This window comes from Sinocyclocheilus rhinocerous, unplaced genomic scaffold (assembly GCF_001515625.1).
Source record: "Sinocyclocheilus rhinocerous isolate Xijiao unplaced genomic scaffold, SAMN03320098_v1.1 scaffold1079, whole genome shotgun sequence".
In the NCBI taxonomy this organism is placed as follows: domain Eukaryota; kingdom Metazoa; phylum Chordata; class Actinopteri; order Cypriniformes; family Cyprinidae; genus Sinocyclocheilus; species Sinocyclocheilus rhinocerous.
In genome coordinates, this window is record NW_015650124.1 from 320992 (window position 1) to 343572 (window position 22581).

A 22581-nucleotide genomic window follows, 5' to 3' on the forward strand; every position below is an offset into this window, starting at 1 on the left:
CCGCTTTTACAAGCTATTTAAAAGCGAAGGAAAGCGAGGAAAAGAGGGAAAATTCAAATGAACTAAAAACGAACAATTGCTTTACGCTGAATTGCCGCTATTTCAAAGTGAAAGTAAAATGCGCACGCCGCTTTTACAAGCTATTTAAAAGCGAAAGGAAAGCTAGGAAAAGAGGGAACGCCCCGCCCCCACGGTGATACCGGTATTACCGGTGTTGTCACACGTCGATTAACCGGTGGGAAAATTTCCTCACCGTCACAACCCTAGTAGACACAGTGTTACTCACCTATTGAGAAGAAACAAAGCAACCCTCGGGGTCCGATCGCAGGCCTCCGCTCCTTGAGTTCTCTCCAGCGCTGGAAAGCTGATCCGATATTTACACGGGTCCTACTTCTTGCCTTATCGTTCTGCAGACGTTTTCCTCTTTTGTTTTTTATCCGCCATCTCTATCTTTCTGTCGCTCGGCTCGGCTAATGTCCGTCCCGTGCACTGAAAGCTCTCTCCTCCACATCACGAGTAGACACGCCCCTTATTGCTGATTGGCTACAAGTTTGTTTTGCTATTCGGCCCGAATCAGTTTTCTAAAGTGTTTTTGAAAAATTACATACCCTACCTTTAATTGAATTATAATCGCACAGGGCAAATTCCCTCAGAGTTTTTTTTTTTTAATTCTTTAAAGTAACTGAACTGTTGGTTTGATGCTGTGTTAAATATTAATATTGTATTTCAAGGTTAATAAGATATATATTTTTTTACTTTTTAAGGCAAGAAATGACAGGTGAATAGGGTAAATATTTTGATTAATTAATATCTTTATACTTTTCTTGGTTTATTAATCACAGTGCATTAAGACAATTGTTTTGTACAAATTTTCTGATGACGTGTGCTTATGCAAATTATGCATTATCTAATTAAATATTACAGTAATCAAAATTCATGTTTTATTTTGTTGAAACATTATATTTAAAGGTTTTTAGGATTTTGTATTTCTTTTTTTAATCATTTAAATTTAAATCAGAATATACTGACAACATATATACAAAAAACATTTTTTTTAGTAATAAAATGTTAAATAAATCAGGCAAGTGATATATGAACAAACTCCTCTGTAAAAACCTTCAGAATATAGATAAATAAAACTATAAAGTTTGTTGTATGTAAGTGCTAAAACAAATTTTGAGAAAACAGCCTTTACATGTATGTATTGTAATTGAAATCTACAGGTGCAAATAGATCAACTGTAATAAAATAAACACTTAGATGTGTATTTTGGACGAATAGAGTCAAATTAGAAACAAAGTAGCCCAAAATCAACCCTAAATTTGAGGAATAATATGAAGATTATGTTTAATATGATACTATTAAATTCATATGAATTATTAAATTCACATGAATTAGTTAAATGTTACATAATTGAAATCATAGAATTCCTAAGTCCGCTTAACAACATTTTTATCATAATAATGTTGGCTTTCATGTGAACCGTAATCAAATTGTGTGCATTAAAACAATGAAACGGCTGACCTGATCCCAGCAGGCCTGAAAAGAACTCATCATGTAACTGGCCAGAAATAGACTTTTTAACGGAAATAATAAAACGTCTGTTGAGACGCTGGGGGGGAGGTTTACAGCATTGTTTTTCTAGCCCGGGGATGTGAGGGCTAGAGGATTTCCTTACTCACCGTAAGGAAATCCTCGGGAAGGACGCTTTGCCTTGAAGACAGAAACCTCCCACACCTAAAGGTCAACGCGTGTCAAACCTCTTCCCAGACAGGACCTTCTGCATTTTTCCCCAGATCAGGCGGATTATATTTAGTCATGCGGTTCAGCTTTTCCTGTGAACCGTTAGGTAAGACTACTTTCGTTGGCTGGTCAGGGAGATTCCTTCATGTTCCCAATCTAAACTATTTCATTAGTCCTGTTTGTTTACACTGGTTTCACTTTCAGTGCTGCTTGGAAAGGGGACTTTTATAGGCCTGTCAAACAGTTCAGTGCCAACCAAATGCCATGTGACTAACCGCTCTGGAGCCGCAGGAAAAGTGACGTCATGGTTGGCTGATGGCAGCACAAGAACGCACACAGTCCCGAATCTTTCACTAGTCACTATCCTGAAGCATCAAAGACAGCAGACATGGAAAATGTCATGGTTTAAGAGCCCTCCAAAAAACTAGTAAAACATCTATTATAATATATTATGTATTCTCAGTGGTTGCTTACTAGGCCAAGTGAAAAGTATATGTGATGTTTTGTTCAAAAGATTGGTGTCAATAAGTTTTTTTTTCTCTCAAATTATTCAGGAAGGGTGCATTAAATTAATCAAAAGTGACAGTAAAGACATTTATAATGTTGCAAACGATTTCAATATCACATAATTGCTGTTCTTTTGAACTTTATATTCATTAAAAGAATTCTGAAAAAATGTATCCACAAACATATAAAGCAGCACAACTGTTTTCAACATCACAATACGTGTTCTTTGATAAGCAAATCAGCATATTAGAATGATTTCTGAAGGACCATGTGACACTGAGACTGGATTAATGATGCTGAAAATTCAGCTTTGCATCACAGGAATAAATTATATTTTAAAATCTATTCAAATGGAAAACAGTTATTTGAAATTGCAATAATATTTCACAATATTACTGTTTAATGTAATTTTGGTCAAATACGTGCAGCCTACGTGAGCATAAAAGATTTCAAAAACATTTAGAAACCATACCAACTCCAAACTTTTGAACCGTAGTGTACCTTATTTAGTCTTTGACTTGACCTAACCGAACAGGGAAAAAAAACTATAAAAAGTAGATAAGATATTCTTAGCTCCAAGCTGAGACCTGAAGCGACTCCAACCTCAGATGGTGGTCTGGTTCTCATGATTGATCTTGCCAAAGGCCGTTATTGGTTGTAGTTGTGGTCAACGGCGCTGTCATGTGTGACATGTTATTTTTGTTGCTGTCTAAAAATTTTTTATTTTTCCTAGTCAGTCATTTCCTGGACGTGTCAGTCATTCAGCATGAGCAGAGGAGGTTAAAGCGTAAGATAATATTTCGACTAATTCCTCAAAAGTCTTCAATGTTTTTCGTAAGACTTGAAGAATGTACATTATGTAACAGTTGACCGCTGTTTTCTCAGGCCTCCAGGCCTCCTGTCCCTCACACAATACCCGGTCAAGTCTAGCAGAAAACACACTTTTGTGCTGGATAATTATGTACATAGACATAGATTTCCTGACTAAAGCATTCTTTATTCTAGCAGTATGAGTGGTGTGAGTATGAAGTCAATTACACTAGATCGTAGGATGAAAAAAGGAAATAAAATGTATATTTCCTTTTTCATATAAAACATATTTAAATAATATATAAAATGATTAGTTGTTTGAAAAATATTACATTTGGAAATGTTTGGAAAGGATTTTAGAAAGCAAATTTTTTTTTAGTAATGACATTGATGTTTTATGATTACTGAGGGCTTATTCCCTCCAACCAGAATTTAGGTTAACCTCCAAAGCTCAGCTCTTTCCAACAGGAAGGCACATTTCCTTTGACCCAGCTAGAATAAATTTCCAGTGGACCAAAGCCATTGACATTCGCATGGGCCATTACTCTCAGTAAGTGCTGGAGCTCCAGCGCCTGTCGGATGGATGGGGGCCAGATTTTGGCTTGACCTCTCAGGGAACATGGGGTTACCATGGGACATTGGGAGTGCCTGTGTTTACTGACGGGTAACAATCCACTGAACTTCTGGTGTTTTGGAGCAGGTAGAGCACCACTAGGACAGAGATGTTCAGGAAATTATGTGCTGAATACTGAAGAAAAGAATAAGAATTACTGAGCTTTGGAATGTTTTGCCATAACGTAAATGAACCGATTATGGTTTGATATGCCGTTATGTGTAGATACAGCTTAAAGTTGTCTAATTAAAATGAATGAATGTCTGTTAATTGATGTGCCTGTCACAGCTGATGCAATCTGTTATATAAGAGACTCGTGTGAAACTCAGTCATACTGTCAGTGTCGTTTCTCCGTGTCTCTTGGGGTCACGGTCCCTGGAGCAAACTCTACAGTTTCTGCTCAACCAAATATTTTTTCACATTTTCTGAGCATTACACATGCTTAAAGATGGATGATATGACCAACATATTTTTATTATATTGTTATTTTATTCATTAATATTTAACTAATCTGACTCCGTTGTGGTATGCAATGCAGAGTTTTCACGATCCAGTCCATTTCAAATACACAAAACCATAATTTACCCTCATTGATTATCTTTTTCAACTGGAAATAAGTCACGCTATGGAAGTGGTGTGGGATTTAAATAACCGTGTGAAGCATAAATGCCTATTTGTAGATAATCCTGTGAATTCAGCCACTGCTTTATTCCGCTTAAGTGTGCAGGTTTTGTTTTACAGGTTCACATGTTGCTGATTCTTTTGGAAACTAATGATGCTTAAAAAATGTTTAGGCATTTGTCACTTTTTGTGTAATTTCTCACTGAAAATACTTTTATTTAATTGCAATTTTCCACTCTATAAATAAGTGGTTTTCACAAAATGTAGATATACGCATATTTTGTTTACTACTTGTACTGATGCGCGCGTGACGCTTCCGGTGATATTAACGTCTGCCGTCTCACCAATGAGGACATAAATACATGAACAACATCTCCAGAGAACTGCTCTGAAGAGAGTCACTTCATGAGCATTTGACCGTTTCATTTGAGTAAAACTATCCTCATGTCATATACACACAGAAATGTAAAGGTATTTACGGCAACCCATCAAAATAAAAGTTTGTTTTAACTCAAAGACATTATGGCAGAAATATATTACTATTGTTGTGTAGAATGTATGATGTAATAGGCTACTACTACTAAAATTATTAAAACCTTATTTTTAAGGAATAATCATACAATATTTCTTCAATGTTTTAATTGTAATATTAAATCCCCTTTATTTTTCAAAAAATAAAATGTTTAATTTTCATTAATTAAAAGATAAATTGAATGTTTTATGCCTTAAAAAATGCAAATGCACAACACAGAATTTCTGAGGGAAAAAAATCATAAGGCTATTATAAGAATAAATGAAACTTGTTTTTATGCTTTCAAATAATTAGACAAAAGTACCTTTCTCCCTAGCCTGGCACAAATGGCTCGATTAGTTCCGGGTTTGATGAAGGTCCGCAGTTTATACAGTTTGAGGGAATATTGGGGAAAGTCAAAATTTTATGCCTCTCCATAAATGTGTTCATCATATTATACTGTAGTTGTCCAGAGGTTCAATACTGATGATAAATTGCTTTATTTTCCAGGATGGTTCCAGGCGTTGCAAGGAAAGGAAAAAGACGGTGTCGTTCAGTAGCATGCCAACAGAGAAGAAGATCAGCAGTGCAAGCGACTGTATTAATTCTATGGTGGACGGGTCTGAACTGAGGAAAGTACGCTCCAACTCCAGAGTCTACCACCGATATTTCCTCCTAGATGCCGACATGCAGTCTTTGCGATGGGAGCCATCCAAAAAAGAGTCGGACAAGGCCAAGATTGATGTAAAATCGATTAAAGAGGTGCGAACCGGTAAAAACACGGACACCTTCAGGACCAATGGAATTTCGGATCAGATTTCCGAGGATTGTGCATTCTCTATAATCTATGGGGAGAGCTATGAATCACTTGATTTAGTGGCAAATTCAGCCGATGTAGCAAATATATGGGTGACTGGACTCAGGTACTTAATGTCGTATGGAAAACACACACTTAACATGATTCAGAGCAGTCAGGACAACATGCGTGCGTCCTGGCTGGGTGACCTCTTCGATGAAGTGGACGTCATTGGCGGAAAATGCATTAGTCTTTGTTCGGCCGTACAGCTGATCAAGAAGTTAAGTCCTGGACTGAAAAATGTCAAGATAGAGCTGAAGTTCAAAGAGTTGCACAAAGCGAAAGATAAAACCGGTTCCGACGTGACCAAGGAGGAGTTCATCGAAGTCTTTCACGACCTTTGCACAAGACCAGAAATCTATTTTTTGTTGGTCCAGTTCTCAAGCAACAAGGAATTTCTTGACACCAAGGACTTGATGATCTTTTTGGAGGCAGAGCAGGGCATGGCCAAGGTGAGCGAAGACATCAGTGTGGAAATTATTCAGAAGTATGAACCCTCGAAGGAGGGGCAACTCAAGGGATGGCTCTCCCTGGATGGGTTTACCAATTACCTCATGTCAGCAGACTGCCACATCTTTGATCCTGAACAAAAAATAGTATGCCAAGACATGAACCAACCCCTTTCTCACTATTACATAAACTCTTCCCACAATACCTACCTGATTGAGGACCAGTTCAGGGGTCCGTCAGACATTACAGGCTACATCCGTGCCCTAAAGATGGGCTGCAGGAGCGTGGAACTTGATGTGTGGGATGGGCCCGATAATGAACCAGTCATTTACACGGGCCATACGATGACCTCGCATATTGTCTTCCACAGCGTCATTGACATCATCAACAAGTATGCTTTCGTAGCCTCGGAATTTCCTTTGATCTTGTGCTTGGAGAACCACTGTTCCTTGAAGCAACAGAAGGTAATGTTTCAGCACCTGAAGAAAATACTCGGAGACAAAATTCACACGGATCCTCCCAACCTTGAGGACAACTACCTTCAGTCCCCTTCGTACCTAAAGGGAAAGATTCTTCTGAAAGGAAAGAAACTTGCGAGCAACTGCACCGGCTCTGAAGGCGAGGTGACGGATGAGGACGAGGGTGCGGAAATGTCTCAAAGGATGAACAACGAAGGTGGTGAGCAGCAGACGGTTGTTCAACCCAAAAAGTTCCAGCTCTCTAAGGATCTCTCGGACTTGGTAACCTTATGCAAGTCTGTTCGGTTTAAGGATTTCCAGACGGCTTTCCAGAACCAGAAGCACTGGGAGCTCTGCTCCTTCAATGAGGTCTTTGCCAGTCGGTGTGCCACTGACCACCCTGGCGAGTTTGTTAACTACAACAAGAAGTTTCTAGCGAGGGTTTACCCAAGTCCAATGCGAATTGATTCCAGCAACATGAACCCGCAGGACTTTTGGAAATGTGGCTGTCAAATAGTAGCAATGAACTATCAAACACCTGGTCTCATGATGGACCTCAACATTGGCTGGTTTAGACAAAACGGGAACTGTGGGTATGTTTTACGCCCAGCGATCATGAGGGAGCAGGTGTCTTATTTCAGTGCCAATACTAAAGACTCTGTTCCGGGAGTGTCTCCACAGCTCCTTCACATAAAGATCATTAGCGGACAAAATTTACCCAAACCCAAGGGCTCAGGCGCCAAAGGCGATGTGGTAGATCCCTACGTTTACGTTGAAATTCATGGCATCCCTGCGGATTGTGCAGAACAAAGGACTAAAACGATCCATCAGAATGGCGACAACCCCATCTTTGACGAGAGTTTCGAGTTTCAGATTAACCTTCCGGAACTGGCAATGGTGCGCTTTGTTGTTCTGGATGACGACTACATTGGGGACGAGTTTATCGGTCAGTACACAATTCCGTTTGAATGCATTCAGCCAGGTTTCCGCCACATTCCCCTCCAGTCGCTGACGGGCGAAGTCCTTCCACATGCCTGGGTCTTTGTCCATGTGGCCATTACTAACCGTCGTGGTGGTGGTAAACCTCACAAAAGGGGGCTTTCGGTCCGCAAGAGTAAAAGGGGTCGGGAGTACGCCACTATGAGGATACTTCTCATCAAGGCTGTAGATGAAGTCTTTAAATCTGCTGCACAGCCACTTCGGGAGGCCACTGATCTCAGAGAGAACATGCAGGTGAGATAACGCTTACCTCAATGAGAAACAAAAAGTCGTGACGTGATCTGTTTGAATGCAAAAATGAAGGTGAATACTGTAAAATCATTCCTAGTTGATATTTAATTTAATTTAAATTTAATTTAAAAAGTTGATATTTATTACCATCATTGAAAAAAACAAAAAAACCCTCTGAAAAAATCAGTTTTAGTTATAAAATTTTAATTTAAAATTAAGTTCTTAAAAACATCTTACCAGTCTTTGGTGTAATAAACAGAAAAAAAGGTTTTTGCATTATATTCTTTTTACATGGAAGCCTGTTTCTGCCACTAATTTTGACTTTTTGTCTCACAATTCTAACTTTTTTTTTTTCTGGCAATTGCGATTCTGACTTGATATAAACTCAGTTCCAACCTTTTCATCAGAATTGTGTGATATAAAGTCACAGTTGCGAGTAATAAAGTCAGAATTGCAAAATATAAACTCTCAATTCTGAATCTTTTCCTCAGAATTGTGAGTTTATATCACGCAATTCTGACAAAAAAAGTAAGAATTGCGTGTATATATATAAAAAGTTTAAATTTTTTTATTCAATGGTGGAAAAGGGATTTCCATAGTCTTATTTGTGGGGTGATTAGGGAAAATATAATATCCTATTTTTAGGTGATATATATTACCTGGACATGTTTTGTGAGATTCACCCCATTCAGTATCTGCAAAGTTATGCAAATGTCTCAACTCAGCAAATGTTTAGTTTGCAGCTTGCCAAGACAGCTTGCCCAACTTGATATTTATTACCATCATTGAAAAAAACAAAAAAAACTCTGAAAATCAGTTTTAGTTATAAAATTTTAATTTAAAATTAAGTTCTTAAAAACATCTTACCAGTCTTTGGTGTAATAAACAGAAAAAAAGGTTTTTGCATTATATTCTTTTTACATGGAAGCCTGTTTCTGCCACTAATTTTGACTTTTTGTCTCACAATTCTAACTTTTTTTTTTTCTGGCAATTGCGATTCTGACTTGATATAAACTCAGTTCCAACCTTTTCATCAGAATTGTGTGATATAAAGTCACAGTTGCGAGTAATAAAGTCAGAATTGCAAAATATAAACTCTCAATTCTGAATCTTTTCCTCAGAATTGTGAGTTTATATCACGCAATTCTGACAAAAAAAGTAAGAATTGCGTGTATATATATAAAAAGTTTAAATTTTTTTATTCAATGGTGGAAAAGGGATTTCCATAGTCTTATTTGTGGGGTGATTAGGGAAAATATAATATCCTATTTTTAGGTGATATATATTACCTGGACATGTTTTGTGAGATTCACCCCATTCAGTATCTGCAAAGTTATGCAAATGTCTCAACTCAGCAAATGTTTAGTTTGCAGCTTGCCAAGACAGCTTGCCCAACTGTATTTCAGTGTGGCGAAAGTTTTCTCAAATGAAACTTCAGAAAGTTGACCCTGAGAAGGAAACACAGCTTACAGGACATTTCTCTTCACAAGGCCAGGAGCATTTGAACTGAAATCTCTCTGGCACTGATAAAAAAAGTGCTGATTTTAATCAGCTGCAATTCCTTGAAGTTGCACAAGTTGTTGGACTGGCACAAAAAACGCCTTGGAGATCGACTGCAGACCCTTTTTTAGCCATGATAACTGAAAACATTCTCATATATAGGCTACAGGTAGGAAATCAGCCAAATTTCTTTTAATATTTGATGTGGAAAATGTTACATAACACAGGGTTAAGTATGTCCTGAGGCATGTGTCGGTTATATCCCCTCAAGAAGAGATTAGGTCGTCTCATGGATAAAAGGGGTTGGCACTACTATAACAAGAAAGCACTGAGAAGATTTTGAAGGAAGGAAACAGTTTTTTCTTCTTCATAAGATTATACCGCAGATGGTGTTTCAATTTGTTTTTCGTTCATTGGTTTTCTGTGACGCTTCTGCTGCATTCAATAGTAATAGTGGGTAAATGTGTGTCTGTTAAATATTGCTGTTGCTTGTGTTTTAAACTTCACAAGAAAAATGACGTCTTCCTCCCACATTCAGAGCAGGGCTTTTGTAGAAGACACACTTTACAAAAACCACTTCCTATCGCATTTCTTGTTCGTGGACGTTCACTATGGGGAAGTCGGCACATTGCTACCATTGGCTTGGTTCTTGTTTTCTCGTCACCACCCACAATTAGGTCACCGGTTATGATCAGAATAGCATGTTACTATAATGCTATTTCTGCTGCGTGCTATGTACATGCATACACAGTATATTAGGTGTAGCATGCAGTATGCATACAGTACAGTATCCCATAATGCAATGCGCTCAACATTTCCAGTGTACTATAAGTGATATTGTCAGCCTTGATTTTTTTTCTTGAATTATTAATTGATTGGACTGCAAGAGTTTAAATGTGCAAAATACTGTGTATTTTGAGATTATAACTAGAAAGCATTTGCTCAATTAAACATGCAACCTGATAAGCTAATGTGACTTTAAGGTTCAAACCAAAAAATTATTATATAAAATTGCATTTTAGCAAATTATATGCACAGCATGCAGTATGTTAGTATTCCATTCAGAACATAATAGTAGCCACTAGTCACTATTGTACTTTGTCATAGCATTTTTAAAATATGTTTGGTTAGGGCTGTATTTTTTGGGGAAAAATCAAGTTGTGACTTTTATGAAATAAATTTCAATGCGATTTAAATGTTTAAAAAGGAAAAAAAATGCATCCAGGTTTGTTGTGCTTCCTTTAGTTGCTGCACAATTTGGCCAACATTCTGTGATTATATATCAATGTGACTATAAAATAATAAAAATAATAATAATGAAAATGACTAAAATTTGAATTTGAGGAAAAACAATAAATTTTTAAAAATATTATTAAAAGTATATTATTATTATTACTATTGCTGCTACTACTACTACTAAATAAAAATATTAAAATTATTAAATAAAATAAAAAGATATTACTTTTGTAATATTTTACTGAAAAAGTCAAGTAAGAAAAATATATATTTTTTAATTACTACTGTACAATTATAGTATTTATATTCATGTTCCTAACAAACCATACATCAATGGAAAGCTTATTTATTCAGCTTTCAGATGATGTATAAATAATCAATTTCGAAAAAATTGACCCTTATTTTGTGGTCCAGGGTCACATATGTTTACATTTAGATACGAGAAGCAGAATGACTTTCAGAAAACAAGACTTAATATCAATCAAAACTAAGTGAGTTTATGCTTAAAAAAGAATAACACAATAATCTTGTGTAAGAAAAAAAAATCCCCTTGAATTAAGATTTTTTTTATTTTTTATTATAAATATTTAAATATTCAAAAATATTTAAAACCTTTTTTTTAAATGATGTTCTTCCTCAGTATTGTTTTGTTTTGATTTCCAGTACAAATATCGAAACATGCTTTTATGTTTACATTTATATGCATTTACTTAAAGCGAAAGGACTTACATCTTTCAGAAAAAAAGACTAAAAAACGGGCTCAGACAAGACTGATTTTTTTTCTTGTTTGAGAAGCTAATTTTGTTTGTTAAGATTAATTAAATAAGATAATTTTTTCTAACCCCTTTGGCAGATATTTTGTGTTGTTTTAATTTATACATTTTGATACATTTTCAGAAAACATCTTAATTCTTAAGTATTTTAAGAACAATATCCAAAGTATTTTTGATTCTCTCATGAATGTGTCTTGATTTAAGAATGTTTAGATATTTGTACTGGAAAACAAGACAAAAATACTAAGAAAACCATTTCTTTGGAAGGAAATTCGATTTAAAATGGCTTGGTAAATTTATTGGATGCTGAAAGTACAAAGTAGCCAAAATATTTAATAACCAAACATAACATTTACAAAAAATCTGCTGAGCTTTCTGAGAAATTCTGTATGCACACATTTAGTTTGCATGATTTTATGTAGCCTGAAGTGACACAATCTTATTATTTTTAATATTCTTCCTCAGTATTTTCTTCTTGTTGTCCAGTACAGATAACTAAACATTCTTATGTATTATTTACATTTAGATACATTTACTTGAAGCAAAATGACTTCTTTCAGAAAAAAAGACCAATGTCTTTATGTCAAAGTTAAATGGGATTTTGCTTAAAACAAGAAAAAAAAATCTGACAATGGGATCAGACAAAGAATATTTTTGTTTGTTTGTTTCAGAAGGTCGTTTTGTTTAAGATTATTTTTCTAACCCCTTTGGCAGATATTTTGTTGTTTTAAGCAAAAACTCACTTCATTTTGATACATTTTTCAGAAAATATCTTAAGTATTTTTGATTCTCTCATAAATGCGTCTTGATTTAAGAATGTTTAGATATTTATACTAGAAAACAAGGCAAAAAAAAAATACTAAGTAAGAAAACCATTTTACAATGAATTTGTGAAAAATTAGATTGTAAATGGCTTAGAAAACTTATTGTTGCTGAAATGTTTGATAACCAAAAACAAACAAGTCCATGTCCATGAGCTTTCTGGGAAATTCTGCAGGCACACACTTAGTTTGCATGATTTTATGTAGCCTGAAGTGAAATAAAGTCTTTTTGGATGCATGGTTTCTCAGATTTGATGAGTTGTGATGATGCAACCATGAATAAAGCAGGTCTGTATCCATGGGTCATGATAATGAGTCGCAACAGTTTTTGTTTTTGCTTATGTTTGAATAATTCACCATCACAAATTATAAATCCAAACTCCAGGGAAAACTGCCCAGAGAATAGCCGTGTTTTGCAGTTTGATGAGCAGGAACGGAATGAAAGTCTCCAAGCTCTCGTTTCAGGAAGAACGCAACAGATCCACATGAGACCAAATTCCTCATATGTGACCCTGGACCACAAAACCCAGTCTTAAGTGTCAATTTTTCAAAATTGAGATATATACATCATCTGAAAGCTGAATAAATAAGCTTTCCATTGATATATGGTTTGTTAGTTTGTTTGTCGAGATACAACTATTTGAAAATCTGGAATCTGAGGGTGCAAAAAAATCTAAATATTGAGAAAATCGCATTTAAAGTTATCCAAATTAAGTCCTTAGCAATGCATATTACTAATCAAAAATTAAGTTTTGATATATTTACGGTAGGAAATTTACAAAATATCTTCATAGAACATGGTATTTACTTAATATCCTAATGATTTTTGGCATAAAAGAAAAATCAATAATTTTGACCCATACAATGTATTTTTGGCTATTGCTACAAATATACCCCAGCGACTTAAGACTGCTTTTGTGCTCCAGGGTCACATATCATCAACATGTCAAAAATGGGCTTATTTATTATCGCATTGGTTTTATAAAAAGTTTGCAACAGCATTGTTCCAAAAACAAACACATTTATGAAAATAATAACAGAAAAACTAATTTTTTGGCCGATTCCGAAATCTAAAGAGCAAAGTGTTTATTGTCCGATGACAAGCATATATGAATGAGCTGAACGATATGCACATCCTTGAGGAAACGCAGCGCTGCTTGTGCACCAGTTGAACAAGGGGTTGCTGTTGTCCTCCTCCTGGTCCCCCGCTCTATAAATACCCCCTATAGTGGTTTGTCTGCCACCAAGGCTGCAATTTCTCCAGCCATTAGTAATGTAATGACAGTGGGCATGTCAGCGATGAGACAGCTGCTGCAGCTGTGCGCGCATGAGGCCAGTACCCGCATCTCTGATACAGATACAACCAGAAAGCTGTGGCGTGGCCTAGTGATTAAAGATCCAGTCATGGAAAACCAGGAAATATCAGGGGATTTTAAATGGTTTTCTATAGGGATGCACCGAAATGAAAATTCTTGGCCGAAGCCGAAGAAAATGAAACACTGGGCCGAAGGCCGAATACCGAACACGGTTGTTAACGTTTTTTTCCCCATTTTGCCAATTTTTTCACCATTGCATAAATTAAATAGCCAAAATGTGCTTTTTACTGTTTTGTCTTGCTTTTCAAAGAAAAAAATCATTTACAAAACAACAATTTAAAAATATGTACTTAACACTGAAAATCTTTTAGCATTCTAGCAGACATTATACCAATAAAACACAACTTAACTTAAAATTAATAAGTTAGTAAAATAATATTTTTTGGCCATTTTTTAGACTTCCTTCTTGAATCAGGCATGTATTTGTAAATGTTTTAATAGCTGTTGTAATTATTATTTTCATTATTTTTTTTTTTTTTTTTATTTTACAGAGCAACAGTAAAATTACAATAATAACATTTATTGACAAATGATTCAAATGATTAATTTGGGAAGACGTTTGTTGCACGTATCGCATTGTCACATGCCTTGTAAAAATTCATAAAAATGTTACTGAGCAGCTGACGAGTAACACGGTTTCAGCACAGATTTCCCTCGCGCTTTGGACTTTGAACCCTACCGCCGCGAGCTCGTGCAGCACTGTTTGAACACATGCAATTCCTGCGTGTCTTAGAAAACATAACATTCTGCAGTTTATTTAATTGTTTGAGGGCATTTCGCGATTTTAATCATCATACAGTAACCAGCAACAACCACCCTTCCTCTTCTCATCGAAGACATGCGCTGCAGTACTAAACAGTCTCTCGCTGTCGGTGCTTGTAATGATTTTTGCGTCTTTCTCGGAAAAGCTGTTTCCACACTGCCGTCATGTTTGCTGCATTAGCGCGCGCCTCTATTTGATTGTGTCACGTCATTGTTCGGTACAATTTATTCAGTCTTTTCGCTTATTCGGTTGCCGAACATTCGGTGCATCCCTAGTTTTCTATCCTTGAATTTTCTATAGTGCTGAATTTTTTTATAGTTACACTCTTCTCTGATATACAATTTCATTCTAAGGCCTTTTGAAAGAAGGCTCTTCTGCTCTCAAAGGCTGCTTTTATTTCTTGCAAAAATACTGTAAAAACAGTAATTTTGTGAAATATTAATATAACGGGTTATTTTTAAATATATTTTTAAATGTAATTTATTCCTGTGATCAAAGCCAGTCTTCAGTGTCACATGATCCTTCAGAAATCATTCTTAAGCCTCGTACACACCGGGACGATTATCGCGCACGCTTATCGCCGACGTTTTTCGACGCGTCTTTTGCGTTCAAACCCAAGCGATTTTCGCAGGTGATGAGCCGAGCGAACGTGCCAATTCACTCCCTGACATTAGATGGCGCTTAATGAAAAACAGAAATACCCCGGTACACATCGAATCCTATTTGATCTGCAATTCCTCTCCATAACAACTCCCTCTTATCGAGATTTTTGTAGTCGCTGTCGCGTTTGTCATAAAGCCCTTTGTGTTCAGACACCAATGAGACCAGCAGCTCTACATTCATCTTGCCTCGATGCATCTTCTTGATCTACTTACTTCCTCTTTGTCGTTAGGTATCAATGTGTGCTCGGCAAGACCGTTTTGTGCTTGAGCGCCACCAAGTCGTGTTTTACTGTAACTTCAGCAGCTCCAGGCACGTAACAAAAACGTCGACGATAAACAAAACGGTGTGAACAAGCCTTAACATGATGATTTGCTGCTCAAGAAACATTTCTCATTATGAATGTTGTGTTGTTTGTGAAAACTGATTCATTGTCATAGAAGCTTTTGTAACTCGTTTCCAGAAACATATTTCTGTCCATTAAAGCATTAAAAACAACAACAACAAAAAAACTTTTATTCAGCAAGATTTTTCAAATAAATAAACTTTTTATTAATCAAATGAAAATGTATGATGTTGTCCACAAAAAATATGAAGCAGCACAAAATAGCATTAAATCAGTATATTAGAATGATTTCTGCAGGAGACACTGAAGACTGGTGTTGATGCTGAAAATTCAACTTTGCATCACATGAATGAATTACATTTTAAAATATATTATAATAGAAATCAGTTATTTTAAATTGCAATAATATTTCACATTATTACTGTTTTTACTGTATTTTTGATCAAATAAATGCAGCCTTGGAGAGCATAAGAGACTTATATATTAAAAAAATATATATTTTAACAGCAGTATACTATATCATAAAATATTCATCATGATATTTATGTATTTGCTCTGAAATGATTCGAATGAAGGGTGTTTTTTTTATTTTATTTAATCAACCATCATTTCTACAAAACAGCCATTGTTACCAAATAGATTCAACATGTTAAATGCAGGAAGTTTCAACAATTAAAGCATGACTGCACATTTCCCACCCTGTTATGTTTTGTAATTTGTAAACTCTTCTCAGAGGTCTTTGTTTTTATGATACGGGCCAGCGTTTCAAGAGTCTAAAGGTCAGAATGAGCATATGCATAATCTGCATGAATAAACTTAAACAGAGGCTTGAGACTGAGATGAACTCTGCTGTAAATCATAACACACAGCTCATTTACATATAGACGTATTAAATATACAGTAGCGAAAACGTTAATTAGCATTATTAAAATTGTGTTTATTTCTAAGGGTACAGAATAAACATGAAAAACAACATGTAAGAAATCTAGATAAGCCTTATAAGTGAACTTCAGCAAGGAAAAAGGAATCTAAAATGCCCTTTAATAAATGCAACTTTACTTTGTCTTTCTTGGCAGCATGCTGAGTCTCATAAGAGAAGTTTTTTGAACTAGGCTCTGGCTCTCTGATGTGGTTGGTGTTGTGGCGCTGCAGGATCTGTAGCCGCTGGCCTGTGCTGCTGAGACGTCTGTCTGAATTAGTTTTAGTGTGTGTCTGAATGGTCTGGCATAATTAAATGTAGGAATCTGCTCACCTCATTAGAAGGGTGTGGGTCCACGTTCAACAAAAAAGCATATCTGTTACATAATCTGGCCCACTTCCTGTCCTGCTATGACTTTCCTCATTAGGCGAGCTGTGCACAACCAATTCAGCGACCATGTACTTCCTGTTTTGCATTGTAGCTGCTAATCTTACATTGTTCAGAAGGTTAAAAATAGTGCTGTCAAACGATTATATAAAGATGTTATATATATATATATATATATATATATATATATATTTAATATATAAACATAGCATATTTTTCTGAAATATATACATGCATGTCTGTGTATTTATATATACATAATAAATATACACACAGTACACATACACATATATTATGTAAACAAAAACTTAATTAACTTAATTTGGATGCTATTAATCGAGATTAATTTTTTGTAGTTAAAATTATTATTTTTTTTAAATAAAAATTGTGTGTGTTTTTCATAAGACAATTGTATAACTTGTATAATGGTTTAGAATTTGAAATAATATTTGTGAATTATACAGCTACTAGCTACTGAATAATTTACTGTAAAATGAATAACTCCATACAGGATCCATATTCAGACGTAAATTCTTAAACTTAACTTATCTTCTTGCTTTTTATACAAAAGTACCCCAGGAAAGGACTTTATTTTACTTTTTATTTATTTATTTATTACGGTCTAATTATTTTATTTTGTTTAATTGTAATTGTTTATTTTTTGAGTGATTGCAGTGTATTTGTTTTGTTTCATATTTAGATATAAAATTCTTAAACCCAACTTATCATCTTGCCTTTTATATAAAAGTACCACAGGATGTTACTTTATTTTACTTTTTATTTATATTATTATTTTTATTACTATTAATTTATTTTATTTTGTTTAATTTATATATAATTTTTTTGGGGGTGATTGCAATGTATTTATTATGTTTAATTCATATGACCTCTGATATAATTTGCAATAATATCTAAATTAAACAGCTACTGTATGACCCATATTCAGGCACAAATTCATAAACATGACACATCTTCCTGCCATTTAATACAATACTAATTTATTATTTTTTTATTATCTATTTATATTTTATTGTTTTTTTTTATTTTTATTATTACGGTTTTATTTTCAATATAATTTATACAGCTGCTGTATGACCCATATTCAGGCACAAATTCATAAACATAACGTGTCTTCCTGCCATTTATTCAAAAGTAGTACAGGATAATGTATATTTCTTTTTTTTAATTTAATTTTTTATTATTATTTAATTTGTCATTGTTCAGGTAAATGACTGTATTTATGTTTTATATGACCTCTGATATAATTATACACCTACTAGCCTATATGACCCATATTCAGGCATACATTATACTGTCTTCTCATCATTTAGACAGAAGGAGAAAATACTACTTATTTATTTATTTTAATATTTTATTGCTATTTATTTATTTCTTTTACTTTATTTTTCTGTTGACTGGAATGTATGTTTTGTTTCATATGACCTTAGGCGCAAATTCATGAACATGACATGTCTTCCTGCCATTTATGCAAAAGTAGGACAGAATTTTTATTTTATTACTACCTATTGATTGTAGGCTATTATTTTTTAAATTTTGCTTTTTTAATTTTATTTTCTGTGTGACTGGAATGTATGTTACATTTCTTATGACCTCTGAATGCACGCGAGTATCTGAAGGGTACAGGCCACTGTGGCACACTACAAATGAGCTGTTGATGTATTATCTAAAAACCGCACAGATGCTCATTACGTGTCCCTTTCTCCCGTGTTCACAGATGATCCAGACCAGCCAAACGCTGCTGGAGAACTCAGACAGCGTGTACGAGCGAATACTGCAAGTCCAGAAAGCAGGTAAGAATGAAAAAGCGTACGAGAGAACGAAAGCAAAGACAAGGCGAGCGAGAGAAAGAGAAAGACACAGTGTTCCACAAGGGACGGGTGTTTCTTGGAACACAGCCGATCGACGCGGCCCTTCGATCGCAGCTCCCTCTGAAATAGAAAGAAAACACAAGTGCGTTCATACTAAAAAAGCTCAAAGAGAAAGAACTAATTATGCCACGCTGTGTTATATAAGGCTCATTGTGAGTTTCTCTTCACCTGTGTGATGTCCTGCATTTCAAACACCGTTCAAGTAGGGTTTTTTTGACTCTCAATAGTGTCATTCGCTCTGTGTTCTCTAATTGACGGGGACTTAAAGGGTAAACATCTATGGCCTATCAAAGCCATGCAATCAATGTGACGCCAACAGCTGCACGATGCAATCGCCGAAGATCGGCCTCAGTTGCATTCACTCCGAAATGAAAGAGAAAAGCCGAATGCAGAAGAAAGGCAGCATTTGTGTAATTTTAAGGTGCATCTGTGGCCTTTTGAAATTGCATTGATTTTTTTTTTGAAGTGCAAAATGTAGCTTCACTTCTGATCTCACAAATCAAATAAGACAGAGGAATCAAAATTTAATCTACAAAAAAAATTTAATATAGCCAGGCAAATGATGCTATTTCAAGTTTTGCTTTTTTTATTAGTGAAAAAAGATATGTGCATCATTCCTGCTGTGATTCACATTTCCTCATTTCCCTGTTGCTTTTTCTCTGATTACGTCCTATTGCATTCATAAAACCTTGTGATGCAGAGTGGAAACATTGATAATCATTTAGTTGTGTTGCTGGGAGACAGTGATGGGCAGGTGATCGATGCGGGAGGCTGGCAGTGTGTTTCATTGATCGCAGCTGATGGAATCTTGGCACAGGAAGCTGTTAAGAGTTCATTAGATGTTCTCTCGATGAACAATTATCAGCCGCACCTAAATGCACACACTACCGTTTTGTTTTGTCAAGCCAACACTAAATCAATAAGCTTCAATACCGCATGTGTCATTTTATGTCCTGTTTGGCTTTTATAATGGCCAAATAAATCTTGATGCACAGCGGTTATTAATGCTTATTAAAGGGGTCATATGATGTTGCTAAAAAGAATATTATTTTGTGTATTTGGTGTAATGAAATGTGTTTATGCGGTTTAAGGTTCAAAAAACACATTATTTTCCACATGCTGTACATTATTGTTTCTCCTCTATGCCCCGTCTTTCTGAAACGCGTCGATTTTTACAGCAAGTTACACGATTACTGTTGCTCATACTTAGGAGTTTAATAAAATCCTTAAAGGGGTAATTCATCCAAAAAGTGAAAATTTACTGTTAATTTAATCATCAAAAATGTAGGTGTTTTTTTTTTCTGAGCATAACAGTAAAGAAGAAACTGTGGTCCTTTGTGATTCATAAAATGCAAGCCAGCGGCTTGATCCTATGATGAATGAATCATTCAGCGCTCCAGTTCTTCCAATAGTCACTGAAATATATAGTTCAGTCATGAAACTCTAGATGGCGCATTCTGACGGGGTGTTAACGTAACTGCTGATATTCAGAGAGTTAAATACATTAACATTGTCATATCCATCACCATGCTAAAATATTTTGAGAGTTGTCATGATTGAACTGAGGAAACAGTTTAGACTCGGACCGAAGACTGATGAACCGGTGATATGGTCATACATGAACCGAACACGTTTTTATGGTTTCTCATGGTTTATGTAAAAAGGGGATCCGATGAAAACCAGTTTATTCATATGCTTTAGATGTGTAAACATCCACGTTTCACATCATTATTGGGTGCTTTAATAATTTGCATATAGGTTGCGTATATTGTGTGATAAACAAACTAGTGAATTGAACCAGTTCACTGAAACGAACTGTCCAAAAGAACCATTTCACAGAAAAGAATCGGATTTCTCCTTTTGCTTGAGGCTCTGGATTATTAAGTTGTAAATTATGTTCAGTTTCTTGCACAGACCAGTTGTTTTGCTTCAATATATCATCAGGAGCCACAGGTATTCATTTTGTGTTCCTTGATATGTTTTTTTTTTATTCTAAAAAAACATACCGCTGCTGACATTTTATGAATCACCAAAGACCAGGGTTTCAGCTAAAAATCTTCTTTACTGTTCTAATGAAGAAAAAAAGTCACCTAAATCTTGGATGACCTGAGGGGGAGTAATATAAGAACAAATGTTCCTTTTTGGGTGAACTATCCCTTTAACCCTAAATAGCAAATGTTAATTCACAAATTGGTTCCTAAAATCATACTGCTTTTATCAAGGAAAGGTTACTTTTCTAAGTGCTCAGACTTACATCCTAGCAACTGCTGAGTTATAGCTTTAGAATGAGCTATCTTTACATTTTCTGAAGAAAGCATGAGTGTTGCTTGCCTTTGCAATACTCCCCATGATGCTGTGAGTGTGGGTGGTTGCCAAGACATGGCTATATGCTTGCTAAGGTGTTCTGAGATGTGGTTAACATGTAAAGAGCAGCATTAGATTAACTTAGAACAACCTAGCAACCACTATGAACATGCTGCGTAAAAATGCACTAGGAACACCTTAGCAACCGTTCACCCCACTCTTGCTTTCTTCAGAAAATGTGAAGATGTGGTTCATCATCAATCTATCACTCAGCCGCTTCCATCTTTGATTTCTTCTGCTTAACAGTCATTTTCCACCACTTTTAATGCAGTTTAATATCCTTCGCCAGAAGTGAGACAAACCACAAAGCTTGTATTGATTTCCAGAGTCTGTGGCCACATCAAATATTCATCCTCTTTTGTCCCAGCACGAGCACACAGAGAACGGCTTTGTCTGATCTGCAGTAAACACTGTAAATCAATCTCTGAGGTTTCTTGCCTCTCTTAAGAAGCCCATCTCCGCCTGGTGCACTTCAGAGTCCCGCATGAACACATTAGTTAATGTGGATGAACGGCCCACCGGCAGCAGCTTTACTTCTCTTGAGGTGTGGCAGAGATGGACTGATGGAGCTGTACGAGGAGCTCGAGCTGCTAACGATGAATAGGAAAAGTGGGTCAATGCTTGCCCATTCCCATGTGGAATCCAGTGGAAAACTCCGGCATCGACAGCCCTGAATAATCAAAACTGGCCACTGCAAAAGTCCGAGCAGGTATTGATCTACAGGCAGAGTAAATAACATGCTGCCTTTTGAGTAAAGCAGTGCTGGCCAGTGCTCCAAGCATCTAAGAGACCTGTAGAGGATATACTTTTGCTGTAAATATTTGAAAATCTATGCACTAACAATCAACCTGATGCCAGCGGGAGTTGGTTGCTTGTAAGGAGGCTGCACTTATGTGCTTTGGATTTGATATACTAGTAAAGTGGATGCATGGCTTGCATGCAGACCAAGATAAAACGAGTATTATCTAATAAAACTAACATAAACTAATAAAATCCCCTGAGCAGTGTTGTTAAGTAAAACTAATATTATTAAAATATTTTTCTGTAATTAAAATAAAGATTAAACAAATAATAGATTAAAAACTTGAATTAAACATAAAAACATACATGTTGCCTTGACAGCTAACTGAAATAAAGAAAATTAATCTGTAAAGAAATATTTTTTAAAAAATAAACAAAAACTAATGACAATGACAGAATCACAGGACAAAAATTAAAATTAAAACTAAAAATATAAAAATAAAATCTAATTCTAAGCTAATATATACTATAGAAATAACACTGCATCTACTGTAAGCCATGGATGCATACAAAAAAATGAATAAATAAAAATCTATGGTCATAGATGGATACAAGTCAGTTTTCATGCTGTAAAGAGCCCTCCATATTTTATATATATTTTCCGTTTTTTTTACATTTTCAAAAATCATGTTTTTTACTACGTTATTATTAGAGGTCGACCGATGTATCTGTTTTGCCGATTAATCGGCACCGATAGTTTTTTGCTGGAACTATCGTTCGTATATAAATTTTAATGCTATGGCCTTTGTGTATATATTTAAAGATATTTAAAGATGTGCATCTTTAAGCATGACTGTTGAAATGAAATGGTAACACTTTAAATTGAACGCGATGCGTCCGGAGTGTGTGTGATACCTAGTGTGTGTGAGTTCTCCTAGATATAATCATCAAGTGTTCAAGAATAGAAGAAGTTAAAGTGTGAGAGTATACATACAATATCCATATGT

General features: G+C 35.4%; 1 protein-coding gene across 1 annotated transcript in view; it reads left to right on the forward strand.

The window, feature by feature from the left end:
- LOC107711534 (inactive phospholipase C-like protein 2) overlaps window positions 1-22581 on the forward strand; it is a 47140-nt gene that overhangs the window by 14763 nt on the left and 9796 nt on the right. The window contains exons 2-3 of the mRNA XM_016516520.1: window positions 5316-7802; window positions 18280-18391. Coding sequence (XP_016372006.1) covers window positions 5316-7802; window positions 18280-18391 — 2599 coding nt within the window. The remainder of the gene's footprint in view (window positions 1-5315; window positions 7803-18279; window positions 18392-22581) is intronic.